This window comes from Manacus vitellinus, unplaced genomic scaffold (assembly GCF_001715985.3).
Source record: "Manacus vitellinus isolate BGI_N305 unplaced genomic scaffold, ASM171598v3 scaffold_3_pilon, whole genome shotgun sequence".
NCBI classification, from domain to species: Eukaryota; Metazoa; Chordata; class Aves; order Passeriformes; family Pipridae; genus Manacus; species Manacus vitellinus.
The window spans coordinates 28,726,957-28,751,052 of NW_021940535.1; the positions used below are offsets into that span (position 1 = coordinate 28,726,957).

Genomic DNA, 24,096 nt, shown 5'->3' on the forward strand with positions numbered 1-24,096 from the left:
TTTATTACAACATTATTTTTTAGACTTTAGTAAGTTAACTATCAGTCCACTACTATCACTGAATTATACTTGTATTCACTTCTATCTTCTCAGGTTAAAACTGAGCAATGCTTCAACTTTAAAGTATTGGTACCATTTTCACCTTTGACTATCACTACCATTTCAGTTTCCTCTCAAAACCACAAAAAACTCCTCAAAATTGCTTTAATACATGTAGGATGCTGAAGCTTTGATAAAGTCCTGAAGGTGCTATCAGATGCCACAGTTTTTCTAAGACACATCCTACCCTTAAAACCCAATTGAACACATTAGTTTATAGGAAAAGGAGGAAGTTAGTTGCTAGTGTTTCACTTTTAGCTACAAATATTTAAATTACAACAAACTGAGGTCCTCTTCCCAGAAGGTAAGATTATTTTGAATTTGTCAAAGTGAGCACACCTTCTTGACCAACCATTAAATAATGTGACAGAAAATATGTTACAACATATACATATTTTCTTTCAAGTAACTTACTGTACAACCAAAACTCTATGTTTATTTCCAGTGATTTCAAACTAAACCATTTTATTCATATTTAGATGCCCTCTCATGGAAACAGAATGACTTAAAATGACATCAACCATCATCCAAAACATTGAAATCGGACGGAAGAAGGATAAAATAAATTAGGTGCCAAGAAAATGTCACACATCCTTAAGAAAGCAAAAGCAAAAGCTGTGTTTTTCAAAGATAAAATTGTATGCTGCACTAGAAACAAGCAAGGCTTTTCAACAGTTCTGAAACAGGAAACCGAAAGGTGCCAAAGGATGCATGAACCACACTTTGGACAAGTAATTTGTCTGCCCAAGTACTCTTACATGTGTTACTGTAGATGCAGACAAGCTCCTGTATGACATAAACAGATAGCCTCTTTCTGTTTTCTCACTCCTTAAAAGTTTATCCTTTACCAAGTAACAAGTGCTGACCTTTCATTCTACCATGTAGGCTCATGTTTTGCTCCCTTCTACAATCATTTTTAGCAATATACATAAAAAATGACAAGAAGAAATAAGTGTACTGCATGTGCTGTGCTGTATAGCTGATGTGTAAAATCTCTGATTGCTAATTAGAAAGGATGCTTTACTGAATTATCATACATACTTGGTATGCAATTACTGCAAAGCAACAACATCAATTAACCCTACAGAGCAAGGTGTTCAATATTGATGCTAGAGATATGCACATTTTCTTTCCCCCAAAATCTGTACAATCCAATGTCATAAACAATGTATATCTAGAATAACTCTGCTTTTGACTTTAAAGTAGAGGTTTCTGTATTAAAATTCAAATGCTTGGTCACCCTCCCTCTACTTTCCTAACCTAACTTTTGGTTCTATTTAATAAGAAAAGGAAAAGTCAGCAAAACAAAATGTCAACATTAAATCATTTCATAGCATTTTGTGTCAGAAATGTAATGGAAAATGTGCACATCATGGGAAAGGTTACTGTTCTTCCAGAACATCTTTTCACTTGGTTCAGGGCTCATCCCTCTACATAACTGTGCAGGCACTACTGATGGTTGTTCTCCTTGGGCTTAATTTGGCAGTTGAAGGATTGTGGCATTTTCAGGAAACCACAGTGCAGTGATTTTAGTGGTTATCCAGCTGAAAGTGATGTTATGATTTAGAATAATTACTATGTTTATGTGCAATGGTAAAAGTCAGTTATTAAACCATACTCCAATCATAACTTACACTTAACTGACTATCTCCCTAATACAGAATCACATCAGATCTCAAAGTCAAAATTAGAGGGATTTAGTGTTCCTCAACAGTAAGTACACATGCAATACAACATTACTGTACTTAGTTTAACTGACAATTCGGTAAGGAAGATGGGGGGGAATGGGATGAGTTCAGCTAGTTAATCAAAGAACTGCACATTAATTTACACTTGACCTTTGCTTTTATACAGCCAGTGATATGAAAAGGAGAAGACAAACATTAGTGAAGTTACTGGTCCTTCCTCAAGATGAAGTCAGAGATAGACTTAAAAATTTAGCTGTAACTTTATTCAAGACAGCATGGCAAAATTCTTAAATTGCATGTTTCACACCTCCACAAGACAACAATATAAAAAACCCCCCATTTCTTCAATTGACAAGATTAAAAATAAAAAAAAGAAACTTCTAGACAAAAAACAAGTATTAAAAAATCCATTAGAGGGTAATGTATAGAAAAAAAAGCTCAAGAAGAAGACGAATGAGGTTGTTATAAGGTAATGAAGTGCTACCTGAATCATTCAGTGATACTGAATTCCTGTCTTAATACAGAATCTTGCCCCTGGCATTTTAAATGGCCTGAAGCAAATCAGATACAAAAATTTAATTTCATTGAGATGAGAATGTAAAGGAATCACACAAAATCTAAGTAATAACAACAGTCTCAACAGTTGTAAAGGAGATCCAGTTTTATTAATTGAAGGCAAAGCAAAATCAGAATCCAGCCTTGGATATGACACAGATGAAAAACATTTAAAACCAAAATTTAATTGGAAAAAATCCGACAAAAATTAAAAAATATGCTAAAGAAAGAAAATTAATAACAAGGCAGAAAAATAAATGAAAAATATTCTATTTTACAAATTCCTAAATTTTGCATACAGAAAAAAATTACTTTAGTAATAGACTTTAGATTATTCAATCTGTAATTTCAATGACCATACCATGAGGGAACTAAAGTAAGTCAAGTGACAGTAGAGAAAATCCAGTGGATATCAAAATCATGCTGAAGTAGGGGAAAACAAAATAAAACCTACGAATCTATTCTTTTTCCCAAAAAAAAAAAGGTATTCTATAAAAAGATTGATATTAATGACATAATTCTCAAATTACCTATTTAGATGTTATTATATGCAAATTATTTCAGCTACCTCAAAATAAAGTTCAATATTGAAACTGGATTTCTCTTGTAACATATGCTGAAAAAAAAAAATCTTTACCAAATATATCATAATGCTGAAGAGGCATTATGATGAGATTTTTTTTATTATTATTCTTTTTCATTTTTCATCTTTTTATAAGTATGTTCTCCAGTAATTAACTTTGCAATATCTCAGCCTATAGCACTATTAAGCTAAAAAAAACAATCAATATCCCATATACACATAGATTATCTACAGCCTCTCAGGTAAGAATAACATAAGTAAAATTCCTGATTTAGACCCAAATTAGCAAGCAACTGTACGCAACTTCGCTCCACTGATTTATTAATGAAAACTTGTGCTATATGCCATTTTAATTATGTGAAGAACAACTCTGCTCAGTGTTGAGAAAAGTGACTTAAAATCCTTAAGCTCACCATATCTCTAACTGTTTTTCATGTATAGGTTTCTTTGGTAATGTTAAAAAAAACCCCAAGACAAAATTAGTTTCGAATAGCACAGATGAAGTTTTGCACCCAAACTTCGGGTCACCTACTACCTAAACCCCACACAGATTAAGTAACTACAGATCAAAGACTTGCACAAGTTTTGGGCAGCAGTAACAAACGTGAGAAAAAATGAGGATGTAACAGTAAGAATCACTCTTTTCCATCTTAAGACTTCTTACTCTAATAGCCCATAATTTACATTACAGTTCTGTGGAGAGATATTTAATTGAGAAAACTGACTGCACAGATGCTCACTTGACACTAATTGTAACAAGTCAAAACTGATGCTGCAACACAGCATTTAAATGGTCATTGTCTCCTGTTGTGGTCTTCTACCACATTATTTTAATACCTGAACATGAACATTCTCAGGGTATAAATTTCATAACCATAAATTTCAGTCTTGTGGCTTCTGTAGCAATGGCTCAGCTTAACAATGCAAAACAACTGACTTGATAATGAACTTAACATTTGTTTTTTGAGTATGCTATAGCACGAAATGCTCTGCTGTGATAACCTTGCTGCATGAAAGTGACTGAAGCAGTTTGGCCAGAATGATGAACTATCTGACACATTCAAACGCCAACTGAATTGAATTATTTGATGCAATTATGATGCTGTAAGGAAAAATTCTTAATAATGCCCACAAAAATAAGAAGCTACTGACCCCATCAAGATAGATATTTTTGCAGTCATAACTTATTACTGGTAACCAGACTGGGAAATAATTTGATATGTCATGAGTCTCCCCTCTTCCATCACAAATATTGTGATTTCAAATCCTCTGCATCTTGCTTCATTAAGTAATTTTAATCTTCTGAAGAGTTATCTTGTTCAATGATTGCTTTATCTAAAGAGCCCACTCAATACTTATAGCAAAGATCTCTGGTGTTATTTTTTTTATTTTATAAATTATTATAAATCCTAGGAGTTATAGAATACAAAAAAAAGGGGTGCAAAGGTCTCTGATGCAAGTATTTTCTAGGGCAATCAGAAAAATAATAAATAAATCCTGAGATACATAGTTGTCTGGGGAACAGATCACAACTGCAACATACAGTTCCAGGCTGTAATGTACAAACCCATGATTGCAGCACAGACTTGATCAAGCAGCTGTAACTGAAGGAGAAAAAAGGATAACTAAATATTTAAAATTCAGTAATCAAAAAATGTAAAAATACTACTTGTCAGTGGAAAACAAAGTAACCCTGCAGAAAGAACTACTTATTTACAAGTGGTTATCTTGTTACATACTTCTAAAGTTTATGACACTGGTACAGAAGCTTTTTGGATCAGCATACTTCTAATATCAATACTAAGAACTTCTGACATTGAAACTTACAGTTGAAGAGTTCAAAAACTTCTTCTGTTCACAAAGGTTCTACAGATTAAAGCCCACTATAGAGAACTTAAAAAGATTAATGTTAAACTTCAAGAAGGTTTGACTGACAGATCACTAAACAGTTCAGGAAATAATGTGAAGAAAAATACTTGGGGAATGCTCACACTTCTCCCCCCCATTCACTGGTAAGAGGAACACTTGTAAAATACCACAGTAATACTCCAAAGGGTTTTAGAATTTTCATTACACTGAAGAGGGACAAATAAGCATTTTTCCTCTATTCTAGATACTTTAAAGATTTATATTTCTTCCCAGTGTATTAACAGGAAATACCATTAAGCACCCCAAAAATTCAAAGAAATCCTTTTTTGGAGGGTAGGGAGGAGATCATCCTTTGCTGGACCTGCATTTGATCAGAAAGCACAGTAGGCCAGATAACTGTTCACGCAGTTTTGCTCTCCTTTTCAAAAGGAAGGCTCAATGCTAAACTTTACAGAAAAATTACATCAGATGGTCCTGTGCATATTTCCCAACCTGACTTTCTCAATTCTGATAACAGAATTGAATGGAAACAAGTCCTTTAATCATGGTAGTAACTACAAAATTTCAGTTTTGGGTCACTCCTACACAGACTACCTCTAAGAGTTCCTTCAAGGTAATCAAACCAGAGACAGAACAGAAAATCAGTATCCAAAGACATGAGCTTCTGTTCTTTAGAATATTCTTCTGTGGTTTAAATTTCCATAACAGTTAACCAGCAAAACAATCAAGGGAAAAAAATAATCTGGGCTTCAATTCAAATTTGCTGTCTCATTTCAAGAAAATAACAGACAAATGTACTAAAGAAATCCATTAGGTATCAGGTAAATAGACTGGTGCCTAATTAACAGAAAACTCAAGAATCTTCCAGGCACATGTAGTTTCAGGGAGTGGGGTAGCCCAGATGCAAAAGCACCTAGCAGTCTGCTTCTAGAGAAACCTTGAACAACAACAGCATAAATCTTATTACCAGACCTATGCCTGACTTCTAGGTACTTGGCAAGAGAGCTTCACAATGCCTATGGTTTTTTTTGAATTTCTGCCCTAGCATACAAATTTACATGAAATGAAAAACCTGTGGTATTTTACAGTAAAATGCATTGCAAAACAGGTACTTTAGTTTGAATAAAGTCCTCTCTGAGGAAAACTGTGCATTTTTCTTTATATGTACTATCCTGCTATCTAGCATAAAAAAGGAACTCTTTTCAGAAGGCAATACAATGAAGCAAATGATGCAAAAAATTATCTAACAGGTAACTTAAGCAATTAGAAAAGTTAATTTACAGAATAATCCCTGTAAACTACACCACTGAATGTTACATTTCCTTTCATTCTCTTAGTTCATTCCAGTAAAATAACGCATTTGTTATCCTCTGTAAAACATAAGACTGTTGCAAATTGTTGCTTAACTAACTAACGTTTTCCTTGTGATTAATCCCTACATTAGTGGTCTTAAACTTCTACTGTAAATCACAGGTTTTCCATCACTATAATGGACTGTTAATTTTGTTACAGTGCGTTGAAGGTAATTAATAATTAATGTTCTTGTTCTGGAATAAACTTGAGCTCATGAAGAGCTTCAAAGGAAGAAATCCTTAATTTTAAGTTTAGCATGCCTCTCTGTATGGAAATGTAAGAAATAAAAATGCAAATATAAACTTACACAAGACAAATACAATTAAGGAAACATGTCCAGTGACATTTCTTGAGAGAAAACTTTCAGAGGATTCAAAAGAGACCGTCCAGAAAACACTTTCTTTCAAGAACAGAATTAAAGCTGACCACTGTGTGCAGCTAAGGATGCAAACCTTTATAAATTATCATCCTAAACTTGATACATACATTTGTATCAGCAGAATTACAGATGCTGAAAGATTTTCAGTTACAGTATGACTGGATAACTCAAAGTTATGCCAAACCTTACAGTCAGTTTTACTCAATAGTTTTTTTGTTTAGTAAATATGACACTGCATATGTTTTCTTCTTTCCTACTCCTCCTTTTAGGTCTGCCTTGATACACTGACTGTATGAGCAGCACATTACACTCCCTTGCAAAGTGCGACAGTAGATTGGGAAAAATAAGTACTTTCACATTTAGCTTACTTCCTACTAAACATATGCATTAAAAATAAGTACTACATACACGCTTAATGATTTGCTTCACAGATTTACATTTTCGAATACTTTATACCCAGCATTCAAATTTTCAAAAAATTCTATTCTCTATTGTTTCAAATAAATGACCTTCATTTTTTTTTACACTCTCTGTAATGCTGAAGTCATAATTTTGTTTCAGTTGCTGCAAATCAAATGAAATGGAAAATTCTAACTTAACAGACAATACAGAAGAAAAACTCAATACACAAAACTATTACAATATGCTTGCTCTAAATCATGGGACAAAGAAATGGAATGTTTTTCAGAGATTTCTTTAACCTGATTTTGGCCCATACGTAACCTATATTTTAATTTTACTCTGCTTTTCTCAAATCTACAGTTGAGATGCCAATTTTATGTAACGTACTGCATTCCTAAATATTACCCAAGCACATCTTAAAGCTAACAACTGAAGGTATATTTTTTTTAATAGCAGCAGTTGAGAACTCGTTAATTTTTTGAGAAGGGGCCACCTCTAAAGAAGTGAACTCAATTAGAAGTCCTCTCTCAAAAGGTTTTAAACTGGATTAGCTTGTGGATTCTTATTTAAAAATGTGTTCTATATATTAAAATTATCTACACAATTCATCCTAATTTTTATTCTACCAAAGCAGAACAGACAGTAATACCGTGCTAGAAGTACTTTGTGTGTACAGCAGTATAATCACTTACTATGGAGTATGGTACAATACAAAGGGCAAGCTTTACCTATTATGTATTGAGCCACCTGAAATATACTTCTTTAACCATTTTTCTATTAAGTATGGTGAAATTCTAGAAGGAACTATTGGGGAGCTGCTTTTAAAGATTTGCATTAGTGAGTTATGGTCTGACCAAAAAAAAAACCCTAGGAGATTCTTCTGCAAGATATATCATTCTAAGCAATTCATGCACAAGTGCAATAGGCACTCAGGAAACTATTAAATGTCTACACTACATAGAACTAAAAAAAATTCACAAAATAAAACAAAAGAAAAGCATCATTAGCTAAATGCTCTCTAAAACAGCAGAGGTCAGTTCTAAAAACAAACAGAAGCTTTAAAATTATTTTCCGAGTTTTTTAGAAAATTTATCTTTCACATCATGCTTTAGAAAGTCCTGTATTTCAATGTAAATCTTCAATTTCAAGCAAATATTTTCAATATTTGATTACTGCTTGAGAATGAGGAGTATATTGTTATAGGTACCCTCTGGTTACACAATACTTTAGTTTCTAGCCCCCATTATAGCTCTTTTGACTGAACTCTTATCTCTTTTAAAAAGCGCTGTCTTCATGCCTTACATTACACCCATCTGTGTCAAATATATTTAAAAATCACCATATTTTACTACCATTCCTCTCAAAACTCAATTACAGTTTATTTGAGTAAAAAGATACTCAAAATCTACACTTTTCTCTAATTACAGATATAGCTTTCTCGCTGTCATTTATAATGACAGTTACAGATCCGACTTTGCCTCATTTGAGTACATGCTTTCAATTAACTTTTCACTGTTTGATGGATCTGTAAATCTTGACTGTGCCACTCATTAACCTTGTAAAGGGTAAAAAAATTAGGATTATTTAGTTATCAAAACTTACACAGATGTGTATGGAAGAATTTATAATATAAATTCACTCTAAATTCTAAGAAGAAATTATATCACATAAGGATCACAAGACTGATCCTTTCTTGTGGACAAAACCACAAAAGCTAAACTTTCAGTTCTAGTGCATGCTGCTACAGTGAAACAGTTTATCTATATAATCTGACATCCATGATTAAATAAGCACTATCTCGGCATGTCTACAATACATACATAAGGCAACTATTAGCATATATAAAAGTAGGGAACATGCCAATATGTTTTAGGCAAAAACTAATAATTAAAGATATTTTAACTTTAATCACTATAGTCACTAAGGCATACTTCAGCCAGTTAATGAAGCATTATAACTCATTAGGATGAAACATACTTTTTTAGGAAGAATTTTAAATCCTTCCATAGGTAATTATTTAAAGATTTTAAACCATATGAACATGGTAAGTCAAGACATCGAACACGTAACAAATAATCCCTTAATCATCCAATGCTGCACACTAGCACCTAAAATGGAGATAAAAAAAAAAAATCTCCATTAGACAATGAGTAATAACTAGTTAAAAAATACTTTTTTAGTCCAGATTCATTACTACACAGTCTGCTGCATTCTTTGAAATGGGAAATAATTTGAAATAGGAAATTATCTTCCTCTAATCCTTACTTAGATCGCAACACTGAAGCGAGGGCCAAATAAATTTTAGAAAAACCTAAAATTTTTAAAAGCAGATTGTCCAAGAGTCATGTAACCAGCCCTGTTTGAGACAACACACAGCAGGAAAAACCAGAAGGCCCTTCAGGATTATTCCTTAAATCTGCAGTTTCACCAGTTGCATATTTCTATTTATCTTAGTGATCAATTTTCATATTTATAAAAAATTACGAAACACTTGTTTGGTGAAGAGCAAAGATGATGACAAAGATCTGAGAAGTTTTTGGCTTTGATAACAGTGCCAAACAAAAAGGATATTGAAAAAATACTTTGTTTTCCCTCCTAAACACCTCTTGCCCTCCCAACTTGCATTTCAAACACTATTTCTACCAACACAAAGGAGTCCTGCATGATGGTACAGGAAGGAGAAAGCAGCAGTGCAGGCAGAAGGTCACTACTATCACTTTGTGACAACTTAAAGAGAAAAAAGGATTCTGAAAACTTTCTCTGACATAACAACACACTGTGAATCACTCCCCTGTACAGCTTTGACTGCATAGCAGAAAGCCTATCTGTAGCTAGCACCTTATTACAGTCTCTAAATTTACTCTCATCAAATGAAATACAGCTTTAAGAGCAAAAATAATACTAAAAAAATCCAAATTTACTATCTTCACCATAATTTAGTAATTATCAAAACTAAACCTTCAGAACCAGCGGTAATCTAAACTGGATAAAGTTGCAGCTATTTATAGGAAATATCTGAAGAAAAGTAAGCTTAAATTAATTATCTTTTTTAAAAAGTAACAGGGAAAATAAGAAGATTTAAGGAAATATTTTTCAGACAATTATGAACAAAGACTTAAAACATAAGAAACTCCTTCTCCCATGCAGGATTAATGTTCAGTTTCTAGGTTTAATTATGAGGATGGTTTATAAGAGAATCTGTTGGATTTTGGCATGTAGTACACTTATTTTTGGCCCTTCTAAATTACTATTAAAATCTTTTCATGTAGTAAACAAGAGATAATACTAATTTTTTACCACTATTTTTTAATTGCAACTTAAATATACAGCTCTTCATGGTATTTTCTCATCTTATCCTTTATGTCCTCCAGTGTGGTATTTAACACTTCTAGAAAAAGCCTAATTCAGTGCTTTTTTCACAGTAAAGCACAGTATATGTTTTACCCAGGGTTCCTTCCCACAACAAAATGGTCTTCCTGCATCTTTTATTTCTTGCAAAAAACAGGGTTGAAGAAAGCCCTGTATCTTGTCACGGGCAGTTAAAAACCTGCTGCCACAAGTTCTCATCAGTGTAATTGCAAGAGCAATCACTGTAACATCCCACCTCTATTTCACAGTCTGGGACTGAACAGGATCCAGGATTACCTCACAGTATTAGCTTGTCTGTGTATATCAGAGTCACAAGTTACTAATGAGCTTGCACAGGCGCTCTGCCTCCAATTTGGAAATACAACTACAGTCTGGCACACAACCTTGAAGCTGTAACAATTTCTATGGTAAATCATATGCTGGAATTAATATTAAACCCAGCTATTCTGAGCATGTACAAGGCATCTGTACCTGCGACTCTAAAGCTACGTGCTCCTTGCCTATATCAGTGATTCTGACTTTTCTCATAACTCTGATTCCTAGAAATAAAATACTTCTTTTGGAATAGTCCTTCAGTTAAAACCAGTAATTATATCTGACCTAAAGAGAAGAACCTGCCTAGAGGAATCTAGTTGAAGCATACAGGACCTAAATACAACACACTTTCTTTAATCTGAACTTATTATGAGATCATTTTAATGAAAGCTCAGTAGATTCAATTAAAATCCACCTTCTGGTTGCTAAGCTTCATGATTCTTCTTTCAAGAATTGTGAGCAGTCTCTACAGCTTTGCAAAGAGGCCACAATGCCAGTTATAAAGTCAAAACCTGCAGAAGTTGTGGTCAACAGTAGCTATTTAATAGCAGCTATTCTACACTTTAATTAGATTTTTGCACCTATTAAAACATCATTCAACTTTTTTTTTTCACTTCTGTTTCAGATGAGAAACATGATTATCAAACCCTTTCAAGATCTGCATTAATAGAGGTAGCATTAATACATTTTTAAAAACATAAATTTCTCATAATCCACAGTTCAGCTCATAAAATTGTTAATTTTTTTAATTTAATTACTTTTAGGATGCACCTGTAGCTTTAATATCATTAAAATGCTGGTTAGTTTATCTTCCTGACCTGCCCTAAAACACTGACAATTCACCCTGACAAGAGTAAATTAATTTTCCTCTGTTAGAAAAACAGATTATCTTGGTTATTTACAATGTAAATGTTTTTGCCAGGTCAATAAGTGAATCAAGTCAGTATTTCTGATGCTTCCCCTAAATAAGAGGAGGAAATTGATCGTGTTCTTAAAAAGTAGATTTTCTTCATTATAATCATGATGACAAAGTGATAAAAATGGAACCTTAACTCCTCATAAGGTCAGAGCATCAAACCTACCTGACTAGATTTTCATTGTCTCCAGTCCCTTTGCAGGTAGCACACTCAGTCCTTAAATCCTCTGACTTGGGCTTCTTTTGCAGAACAGACTGACGTTGCCTTCTTTCTCTGGGAATCCGTTCCTGCCATAGCAGAAGGCAAAAGAAAGGAATGGGGGGGCAGGGAAAGGAGAGAAGGAAAGCAAATATTTTCAATTATGGCACTGAAAGTAACACTTTAGTCCAAAGTTTAATTTTTTGTGAAACCGTTAAAAAAACAAACAAACAAAACGTTATATTCCAACCTCAGGTTTTTCTTCTTCAGGCACAAAGCTTCGTTTTCGTCCTCTAGTTCTCTAGAAGAGAATATATTTAAAATTCAATGTTAGGTAACAGAATGTTTTTGCTATTTATCTGTTATTCCTAACAATAACAAAAACATACGGCAGGAAGTAACTTAAAGCATTAACTACAAAACCACTACCAGACAACTACATTAACCAGTATTAGAACACCAGCTTCACATTCTGGATATAAATCTGTAGAACTAGATAAAAAGTAAATATAAACACGTGAGCATGTTCAGTCTTATTCTAAAAAAGACTATGCTGCCACCAGAACTACAAATCTCTTACAGACTCTCCATAAACTTCCAAACCTAATAATTTGAAATTTGACATGAGCAGTGTATTAAAATAAATTCCTGAGCACTGAAAAGTGCTTTATTTGTAAGCCAAGTGATAAGATTAAAAACAAAACTGTATCAGAACAGAAACAGAAAATAACTCTTACAGCTTTTGAGGAGTAACAAGAACTAAAGCTTTCAAACTGCAGCTTAATATAATGGATATATGGCAAATGCTCATACAGCTGTAGCATTTACTAATATATGACCGGTACGTGGAATGGGTGATACAAAAAGTAGATATTATTTCAGTATTCCACTTGGCCAAAAAAGTATAAATACCAACAGTGTGGAGGACAAGATGTTTCCATGGACTATAACAGCAAGCACCAAAGTTTTACAAGCTCTAAGTTAACACACACAACTTGCATGAGTTGAGATTCAGTCACTATGTATTATTTCTGAAACAGAAGCATTATAATTTCCTGTGTTAAAGAACTGCCACAAGTTGACAATGTCACACTCTTTCTTTCTTGTTTAACAGGGAAAGAATACTAAAAAGGCTGTGGAAGAAATAAACATCAGAGACTATTCAAGCAACCCAAAATGTCTCATACACTGACACTAATAAAATAAATAAATAAACTTCAAAATGCTTGTTTTTCTGGGAGGAAATTACTTAGGAAGTAATTTATCATACAATAAGGAAAAGCACTGACTAATTTATGATTTCTTAAAACTTTTTTTGAAACAGCTGGTGTGCATTTCAGAAAAAGTAAAAAACATCTCACAGCAGTTTAGATGCACAAGCAGCTATAAATCCAATTCCAAAGAAGTTAGTAATATCAAGTTTCTCCTTTTGGGATCCTCTGTGAAGATGATTTATATTATCTTCAAATTAAGACTGTTCACTATTTTAAACTATAAATAAACCTGCCACTCCAACACATCTGTATCTTTCTACTTATGCAGATTTTGATCTGTATATGTTAATAACATACTGTTTGGGAAGTTTTTTCTGTTTTTAGACAGGAGTTAACTGTAGTAGCACTGAATGTAGCAGAATAGAAAATACTAGTCTATTTTGTGACTCTTTAAAATACTTTAATTACCATTAGGATTCTCTTTCACATTTCACTAAGGATGATTTATTAAAAACTGCAAAACCTTATCTATTTAATACATATCAATATTTACTGTACAATTAATAATATAGTCATAATTGCAGTGTTCTACCTTCCACAAGCCACACAGTAGACACACAAGAGTCTGAATTTGGAAGCAGCCATTTATTACAGGTAACTGAATTCATCAGTGTCGTATTAGAGGCATTAATTTAACATTGGCTACATGTTAATTATATGTTACACAACCTAAAGTCACTGCAAATTAAAACTAGACCAAAAAAAATTTCATCAGACACCAGCACATTAACTGCCAATTTTATACTTTCAGCCTCTGGCATTAGTCCTCAGAACACTTTCAAACTTTGGCAATTTTAAGCCATGTAGGCCCTGTTGAATGCAGCTGTATAAAGATTAAAAAGAAGTAGCTGTAAGGCTGCATGCCAAAATAGGCAGTGAGATGGTCCTCACTCTTCATGTTTAAGCAGCAAGAGACAAGAGTGCATGCTTTGTACTACCAGAGTAGTGCTATCTTGAAAAATTATATATAATTTGGAAATCTAGGTAACAATGACATTACTTTTTACCATAAGTGGAAAATATTACAAGTTAATAACTCCACTTTAAGGAGTGATGAATCATATTTAAACTTCAGCAAAATTGAGATACAAGATTTATAAATAATCTAGTCACCTTGGTCACGAAAATGTTGGTTTTCACCTGTCTGCTATACAATGTGTGATGTATATGACCAGGATATGTCACATTAAATTACACTTGCATTATGCTTCCATTAGCTTTCTAAACCTTCAAACATACTTGAGCTTGTCTGACAATCACTAGAAAACAAACATTAAAATCAACACCTTTGGCACACATATTTGTAGGATACTTTATATGCTTTTAAAATAACATAATTTTACATTATTTTTTTCCAAACTGACCTCCACAGTTAAACATACTTGCAACACTTCTCACATCATTATACTATTGCCACTATTCACCATGGAAAATAACATCAAATTCACAACTGAAAATTGAATATTCTGTGATTTTCAACAACAGCCTGCCAGTAATTTGGCATTTGTAATTTTACATATGTTTTCACTAAAGTTACCTTACAAGTTGACAGAAAAGAATTAGATAAACCTGGGTTACTTTGTCCAGTATTATTCACTGCTGTTTGCCTCCAAGCACTGTATTTGCATTTTAAATTGCTTTGAATAATTTCTGTCATTAGCAGGTTCAGAATCAAAACATCAGAGACAATAAACATGAAATACTAGAGCTGTATGTATTTGCCATAAACTAGTTAAAATTTAAGATTTCTTATTAAAAAAAAGCTAAAGGAACCTTATTACTATATAATATATACTACAACTGTAATAAAGTTGATCATATTCAAAACTTATAACTTTTATCCAGTAAAAGATGCAAATAAAGACAGTGATTTTTAATCAAAACACTTGGCAATTCAATACTACAGAGACACGTTCAATTTAGGATTTCCCTGTACCACAAAATAGAGCAAGTCAGTTTTGTGAAATCTGTCCCTGCATTTCCAAAAGTGTTCAAACAGTAAGTCAGGAAAGCAAAACCTCATGTTATCAGTACTCAAACAAAATCCCCATCAACGCCAGTACTATCCCAACAGGTTTTCTGTTTCACTGGAAAAGGTAGATACGCTGTAAAACATCTCTCATTTGGAATGGACAACTGAGTCCAGATCAAAACACAGCTAGGTGTGGATTAGACAGATGTGACACATACATGACAACTGTGACAAGGTAATACCTTAGGACAGGAATTAAAAAAAAAAAAAAGGACTGAAAAATGGGAAATGGTTCAAAATATGTACCAATATAATTTTCTACATGTAGAAATAAAAGGTATCCGTGCAAAATTATTTCAAATATTTTAAAAAGTTTTCAAAAAATATTTCTATTATTGACATTTAATGACAGGTGATTGGCAAGTCTTTGGTTGTTTCTCATCCACAGCTGTGGAATTCATTCAGTGGGCACTCAAGTAAGAGCTAACTCTGCTATGTGCTCAGACACTTTCCCACTATTCACAGTACGATTTCAGCCACTGAGCATTAGAGCCTACAGCATCAATGGAATCACCATGCAGGGACTGATGTTCTGGTTACTACACAGGCAACTTAAGATTTAGAATTATATGCCTATAGCTATAGGCTGATTCTCAGACAAACATGCCAAGGTCATAACCATGATAAAAGTGCAGATTCTATTTTTCATTTTGTATCCTTTCACTGTGGCAGTTAAATAATACAAATAAATTAAAAAATTGATACTAAAACCAGCCAAACTAATAAAATTTGACCTCCTGATACTACACCATAATTTTCCTATTCCTCCCCTTTTCCAATAACTTCTTAACCTCTCCTTCTCTACCTCATCCAAACCACACCTCCCAACATATCCCAAAGTTCTCTCTATGTCCCCCAAATAAAGTGAGAACATCTTTCTTACGCGGGCCTCATCCTTCCTATCCAGTTGCTCTAAAAAATACTCCAGCACTTAATTACCTTAGGCCTAGACAGTTCTCAAACAAATCTTGTAATAATGGGTCTATAGATTACTAAAGGCAATGCTACTATAATGGTAGGCAACTACATAACTTATTTTTGCTAGAAAATCAAGTTAAAAGCTATTCTTTTTTTAAATAAGCAGTCTAGCTGCTGCATCACAAAGAACATACCTTACACTGAACTGAAAGAGAAAAGTAGTACCTTATTTCATTAGCAATACATCCTAAGATAATCTGAGCAGACAAAGAAAGGTCAACGAATTAAAATTAAGATGCAAGCATAAAATGGAAATATTTTTAAACAAGAACAAAAGAAAAACTTTGATGACGAAAATGATAAAAGATAAAACAGATTAAATTCTTCTCACGAGTCTTCTTTAGCCTAACATTTTGAGGGGAAAATCACACGCTGATACATAATCAAATGAACTTCTAGATAAACTCTTTAAAATCCCCCAGAAGATTATGTTCCTTGGGTAAAGAGACTAAGCCATTTGATTCAATGAAATCATCAAGGTGAAAGCAAGCCATCTTCTCCAAGAATATCTTACTAAGGTTTAGCTTTCACATCAATTTTAATGACTTTACTCTGAAGAGAGTAATGCTCTGAGTAAATGAAACCTGAAGATTAACAATGTCCCTTTTTGTCTTTTACTTCAAAACTTACCATCTGTGGAGGTTGGAGAACCATCTCACAGCAGTAAGACATACACCATTTCACTTATTTCAGTTATTTCATTAACTTCTGATTTTGCATTTATTATTTGGAAAAAAAAATCCTTCCTCTTTCTCTCTAACGTTCTAAAAATTCATACAATCATTACAAGAGTACCTACAGAGAAACCATGATGGGCATCACATACAAATAGCTATCAAACCTGGAAAGAAAGAGAAGTAGGAAAAAACCCAACATTGTTTTGCTCCTGTCTAATCTAGTTTGTAATGATCTAAGTTGACAGTTACTAAAATATTCCATAAAATACATATTATTTTATAATATATAATGCAAGTAATAAAGTACAATTAAAAATGTTAGAGAAAGCCTCTGAAAAAAATAAAAGAAAAAAAATTAGGACAACTAGGGCATACACTTCCATAGCCAAAGGAAAGATAAATAAAAAATTGATTTCCTTCAGACAATCATGTTTTGTATCACGAAAGTATCCATCTGTGCAGCATTCTGCTGTTACAGAGTGGAAAATTGCGTATTGGCTTAGGGAATTAAATGAATCAGGATATAAATGGCTGAAATACATAATACTGACAGAAAAAATTAATAATAAATGATGAGGTCATAAATAATACAATATGATGTAAACCAAATGTATGAGGGATATGGGGTGACCATGAAAAGAACTCGAGACACTTTAAAAAAAAAAAAAAAAATCAGACAATTACAAAAAAAGAACTGTCCAAAATGGAATGAAAAAATGTTGTGGGAAAATGTGATCAACAACAGGTTCGAACCCAACTGAAGTGGGTGTCTCCATTCTGAACTTGAAAAGCTAGAAGTGAATGCTTAATTTTCACATTTTTGTTTATAAGCAATTTGGTAACAACTGTACAACAACATGAAACATGTAAAATCCATAAGATTAGATAATGCATTGACCATAAGACTTTGAATTACCCAAAGCCACCCTGGCCCCATTGTTACGTCTCTGGAAGACACATGCATTAAACCAGTTTATCCAAAGACAGTAATAAATGGCAGAATCTTCTTTTGGGGAAGTTTTGCTTTGCCAGCTGGAAAAAACCCACCAACATGACTGATCCAGAACTGGTCAACTGAAGAAAATCAGGGAGGTGATTCCAAAGAGTCACAAGACTCACTCCTCTTGAGTTTTTATTAAAGTGATACTGGAGGATAAAAATTTATTCTGTCACCTGTTTCATTTCTTCTTCTACATGAGAAGATATGGAGGAGTTAACAATATTAATAATACATGGAAAAGAATACGAAATACTGAAAGCATCTGTGGTCTGTGGCAAGGGTTAAAGTCCACTCCACATAAAGTGAACTAGCATGGTTCTGGATTTGATTTGCTAAGCCACTGTTTTTCCAAAAATCAATGGTGATATCTGCACGGCAATTTCAAAAGTTATTTGGGAAAGAAAATAGAAACCTAGGAGGGGTTAGAGAACAATATTTAAGAGAACATAAGCAATTCCCAGTCATTTGCAAAAGCTGTATTAATTCTGCCAACTATTTCAAACATCACAATAGAAAGCACTGCTCCCAGTTTCTCCTTTGCTTAATATGTTAACTGGTTATAATTTTAATTGTTTGCACACGCACACAAAGGCAGCAAAGAGGTCTGGCACACCTGGTGATGCCATTCCAGCTGTGTAAATTCAGGGGTTTCACTACGTTAGCACGCACTGCTTGTGCCAATACACAGGAAAGATGATGATCCTCATTATGCTCATGCTTCTATACCTCTTGGATGTCACAGAAACAATACTGTCATATACATAGGGCTCTTCTTTTCGGCACTGAGTTTCTGATACCGCTAACAGTGGTGGGTGGCATTGTGAAGCAAGCATTACTCTTCTTCACAAGAGCACAGGAAATATAGTCAGTACTCCAAGTGCTCCTGGAGTTTGGTGGCACATGACATCATTAGCAAAGCGCACATTTTCATTCGAGAATTTCATATAAATAGTTCAAAACTAGTCTCAGAGTTCACAATAAAAAAATGATGAAATTACTAAAGACGCTTGACTCTCAAAACTATTGGTACTATGGTTATTTCTTTCCTCTGTAAAAGTCTGTAGCTGTTGCTTTGTGTTGCAATTATAAGAGAGAAAAATGTGAAGGACTTTAGATGCTTCAATTTCTGTGGATCTGTAAATCTCACATTTCTTCTCTGAAATAGCACATATTTGATTTCTGTTTCCCTGACAGACCTGCAGCTACAATGACTACTTGAAAAACCTGTAGCTACATGAAATACACAGTGAAGAGGGCCAGTATGAGATTACAGCCATGTTTTAATTCTGATTCCTATCTAAGTTCTTCAGGCATTTTTATTTTTATCTTATGTCAACTTATAGCTAACACACTAATATTAATGATATACTTCCACAGCTTTACTTTTTATCAAACTATAGTTCATTGATACATATCACACATATGAAAAACTTTTGAACCCCAGCTCTCTCACTTACACAGCCTTTATCATATACTGTTAAGGAGAATCTAAAAATCAGTAAACATTAGAATGCTATAGAATCATTCCAAACAAAGAGGTCATGGCAAGGAGTCATTTATTACTACAGAACAGAGGACAACTCTGATATGAAACACAAGCAGAACCGAACACTCTCAGAAAACAGAACTGGGAAAACCTTTACTATACCAAAAAACAGACTTAACAAAATCACTATGGTAACTATCAATGGCATGCATAAAGCAAACCACAGATTTCCAAAAAAAAACACACAGGTTGAAACTACACAGATACTGTGTTCTCTATTACGTTGCACATAAACCATGACCATTGTGCCAAGACAGCAATTTTCAACCCACGATGTCACCCATTCCTTACGAAGAGTTCCATATTACAAACTTCCTCTGCAAAGGTAAAAGTTACAATGAAGCCAGTGGCAGAAAAAAATCCCTTTGACTCCCTTTGCTTTGTTAAAAGGCAGAAAAAAAAGTTCAATTGATGGTACCACATAGGTATGAAATTACTTTAAGTAAAGGTAAGGAGAGCTATGTAGACACCAGATGGCACACTCGTTCAGTGCAGATCAAATGTACAACTTAAATGGTACACATCACTACTATTCAAAATCTATCTCTGAAATAATTATTTAATTTTCCAGAAAGATGACAGTAATAAAAAGGGAATTGTCAGAGAAGAAGAAACAGCAGTAAATCAAAATATGATTATAAGGAGAAACAAGTCAACCATGAAGCCTAATTACACAGAATTACATTTTCTCTACATTTTTAGTTTCCATTCTCCTGAGAACTTTCATTTTCTAGAAAAGCAAAACAGTTGCAGCATTCCTGCTGTCAAGCTACACTATCACTGAATCTAGCAATTAATTTGAAACTGCCATTTCAGGCTTAAACATAAAACAGAATTTGAGAACTAGCAGGATTGCTTTCTACCCTTTTTAACACTAATTTCCTCCAAATACACATTTGGAGAACTGAAACAGAAGGAGGACAAAAAAGCCAGAAAAACTCAGTTTGCAGGGTGTTGCTAAAACAAGTGATTCTTTTCTGAAAAACTGAACTTAATTGTACTTTTTTACAGAAGTGACAGATATGCTAGTTACCTTTACTTACAGACATACTAATATTTACACCATTGGAATACCATTTGGAAAATACTTCCATCTCTTCATGCCTTTGCTACATTAAAATCAAGTGATCTTTTATCTGTAGGTTTTTTCCTTGTTTTCTTAAAAACCAAACCAACCAACCAAAACAATCTCCAAAACCCAAGCAAAGCAAAACAACCAATGAAACCAACCAACCAACCAAAAAAACCCAAACCAAAACCCCAGCAAAAAACCAAAGCATAACAAAACAAAAACCCACATAAAAACAAACAAACCCACTCCAAAACCAAAACCAACAAACAAAAAAACCAAAAAAACCCAAACCCACAAAACTCTGATACACTCAATTCACTTCAAGCATTGTGGAAAAGTTGCATCTTACTTCTGTCCTTTTTATATTTGATCTGAAGCCAAAAAAGTCCTATACTATCACATCTCCATGTATTTGGCAAGCTAAATGAATTAGTTTTTACATTTGCATTGACATGTCATAGACTCAGTTGAGCTTTTATATTCAGTGATGAAGAAAACAAAGTATTTTAAAATGTCCTTTATAATGAAAACCTTAAGTTTCAGAAATCTGAGTGACTCCTGATTATTTTTTTTCTAGAGCAGTTCAGTCGACTGCAATTAATCTTTTAATTTCATTATGCCAAAACCACTATGAATAGTTGCTTTAAAAGGTCTTCCAGGTACTTATTTAGAAGTCATATTTAAATGAGTTAACCAATCATTGGTGACGCTAATTAAAATTATGACTGATAAGTATGGATAACTGGTTTAAAATTATTTGCTGTTTTCATGAAGCACTGATACTTACACTCAAATTGGAACTGATGTTCTGTTTTCCCCTTGTAGGCAAATTTTAACCAAAACTTGAATCTATGACATCACATAATTAAGCTACACGACAGATGTTTGGAAACCACTTTGGTAGAAATGTTTCAGGTAAATACAAGATAACAATCCTGTTTTATCTTTAATATACTTGAAAACAAAACAAAAAAATCACTCTTCTGCTATCTTTTCCTACTTGAAAAAACAGGAAGAAATACTAAACTGTTCTAAATATCAGTATTCATTTGTAAAACAAAAGCAGTACACAGAACAAGCCCCTATGCTAAGAACAGTTTGCAGGTGCTTTGTCAAGTTTGGGGGTTTTTGTTTCTCTTTTGGATTTTGTGGGGGTTTATTTGGTTTTGGGGGTTTGTGGTTGTTTGTTGGGTTTTTTAAACTTTTTTTACCTAGATTACAGTCCCTTGGGTTCTTCCATGTTCTGAAGAATGAAAAGAATACTGTTGGTTACTGATTCTTTCCCCAAAATGCAGACTTTTTATGGTTAAACAGAAAAATCACTATCTGTTCATCTGGATTTTATCCAATACACTTACAGAAAAAAAGATTTTCAGGTTTTAAATAACAAAACTATGTTTGATATCAGAGTATCAGAAGGCTTTATTTACAGGCCTCAAAAATTAAGTTTCCAAAATGCCTTCACAAAACGGATTTCATCTTTATAACACTGGGTAGATAGTTGCTTCTCAAAAAAAAGGAATAAAAAATGGAATTTCCACTAAAAAACCCAAAAACAAACAAAAAAAGAAAAACATACAAAAAACCCAAACAAAAAACCTAAATAACTCCCTCCCCAAAAAACCCAACAAACAAACAAAAACAAAAAAAACCCCAAACCAACCAACCAAAAAAAAAAAAAAACAAAACCAGAAAACAGCCTCTAAAATGCTCATTAAGAGTACCAAGATCTGACAGTATTTATTGAAAGATGGAATACTCAATAACACAAACACTACTTAACTTTAAAGGATACAGCAAAATTACAGGAAAAAGTATTCCTTACCACCTCTTAGAGCACACAGCTAGCTCCAACTGCACAAAATTGCATTAGATGTGCATGTATGTATATGACATTTCTTAGAGAAACTGTTACACTTCCAGACAACAGCATATACAGTAGGCAAATCACAGCTTACAAAATTTTTAAAAATTCACTGAAATACACTGAAGATAATTTTTTTTGAAGGACAGGATAATCCTTATTTTGCAAAAATATGACACCAGACTAACAAAAATTATTTTAGCAATGACATGCTCAATAAAAAAAATAACCTGTGTATTCTTTTTTAATTCAAGGATAGCAAATGAAGTTGACATTTATTAAAAGCTGATTTCTTTATAATATGGATCACCTCAAAAAGACTCTGAAAACCAGAATATACATAGCTGAGCAGAGCAGAAGCATTAATCTCTCAACTTACTGCTGCAAAACACTATTTGCATTTCTTTAAAGTATTTTCTAAAGAAACAATTATTGTGCATTTTTAATCTTCATTAAAAAAAGAATCTAAAAAAAATTGCACAATTTTGAAAAGACAGATTTATAAGAAAAAAAAGTGTTTATGGAACTCTGGTTTATGCAATTAGCTATTGATTGCTATTAGTTATTAGCTAATCTTCAGCTATGAATTTCTCTGAAATTAACTAGCAGCAGAGATAAAAATTTGTGACGCTTATACAAGTGTGAAATTGGAATTATAAAGATTACAGATTTTAAAAAAACCTAGCTTAAAGAGTTATGCACTGAAATGCATAAACCTAAAACGTCACTAGATAGGGCTTTAATTATATAAAGCATAAATGATTAATTCAATTCTGTCCACAAATACAGCCATTATACAACAGAACTAAGTATAAAGACCTAATGTCTTGTTCATTTACATTCATTTGTAATTTGTACAGAACCTGGTTCAGAGTAAAATTATGATGTATTTAAATTTACCCTTGTATATATGGTCTTTCTTAGGAAGTTTAAAGTCAGAAAGGTATCCTTGTAAACTTAAGTTAAACTTTTAATGTACAATATGATAGTTGCTCTCTCCAAAACAATGCAGTCCAAACAGCTGGATCTTCTCTCTGTCCTTCGATTTCTTTGAAACAGCTGCTGTACAGTGCAGAAATAACATCAGCCCATTACAGGATGAGGATGGTCACCTCACAAACAGGGACAGAGACAAGGCAGAGATGTTTAACGCTTTCTTTGCCCCTCTCTTCAACACCAATGACAGGTTAAGGGGGTCCCAGTGCTGGAAGACCTCAGCTGTGAAAATCATCAACTCCCAGTCAACCTTGAACTTGTGCGGGATCTGCTGCTCCAGCTGGATCCCTGTAAGTCTACTTGAGCTGATGGGATTCATTACAGAATACTCAAAGAGTTGGCTGATGTCATAAAGCCTCTCTCAATTGCATTTGAATGGTTCTGGGAATCTGGAGAGGTCCCAGCTGACTGGAAGCTGGTTAACATTGTCCCAGTTTTCAAGAAGAGCAAGAAGGATGACCCTGACTACAGGCCTGTCACTCTCACTTTGATGACTGGTAAAATTATGAAGAAGGTTGTTCTGGGAGATACTGAAAAACACTTGAAGGACAACAAGGTCATCGTTCACAGCCAGTACGGCTTCATGAGGGGAAAGTCTGTCTTGTCAAATTTAATTTCCTTAGATTACAGAAAATGGGGTAGCATCAGACTGGCAACTGGTAACTAATGGGGTTCTGTAAGGCTCCATCTTAGGCCCAATTCTCTTCAACATCTTCATAAACACTTGGACCCAGGACTCTAAGGTATACTAAGTAAGTTTGCTGATGTCAAACAAACCAATGTCAAAAAGTTGACTCCCTTGAAGGCAGAGAGGCCCTGCAGAGGGACCTAGACAAATGAGAGGGCTGCACAATCACCAACTGTATCAAGTTTAACAAGGGCAAGTGCCCGATTCTGCACCTCGGATGAGGCAACCCTGGGTGTACAGAC

General features: G+C 33.7%; 1 protein-coding gene across 6 annotated transcripts in view; it reads right to left on the reverse strand.

The window, feature by feature from the left end:
* PHF14 (PHD finger protein 14) overlaps window positions 1-24,096 on the reverse strand; it is a 159,375-nt gene that overhangs the window by 78,653 nt on the left and 56,626 nt on the right. For all 6 annotated transcript variants that reach the window (XM_018075667.2, XM_018075665.2, XM_018075666.2 and 3 more), the window contains 2 exons: window positions 11,978-12,028; window positions 11,695-11,816 (listed from right to left, as the gene is read on the reverse strand). In XM_018075667.2, the coding sequence (XP_017931156.1) occupies window positions 11,695-11,816; window positions 11,978-12,028 (173 nt within the window). The remainder of the gene's footprint in view (window positions 1-11,694; window positions 11,817-11,977; window positions 12,029-24,096) is intronic.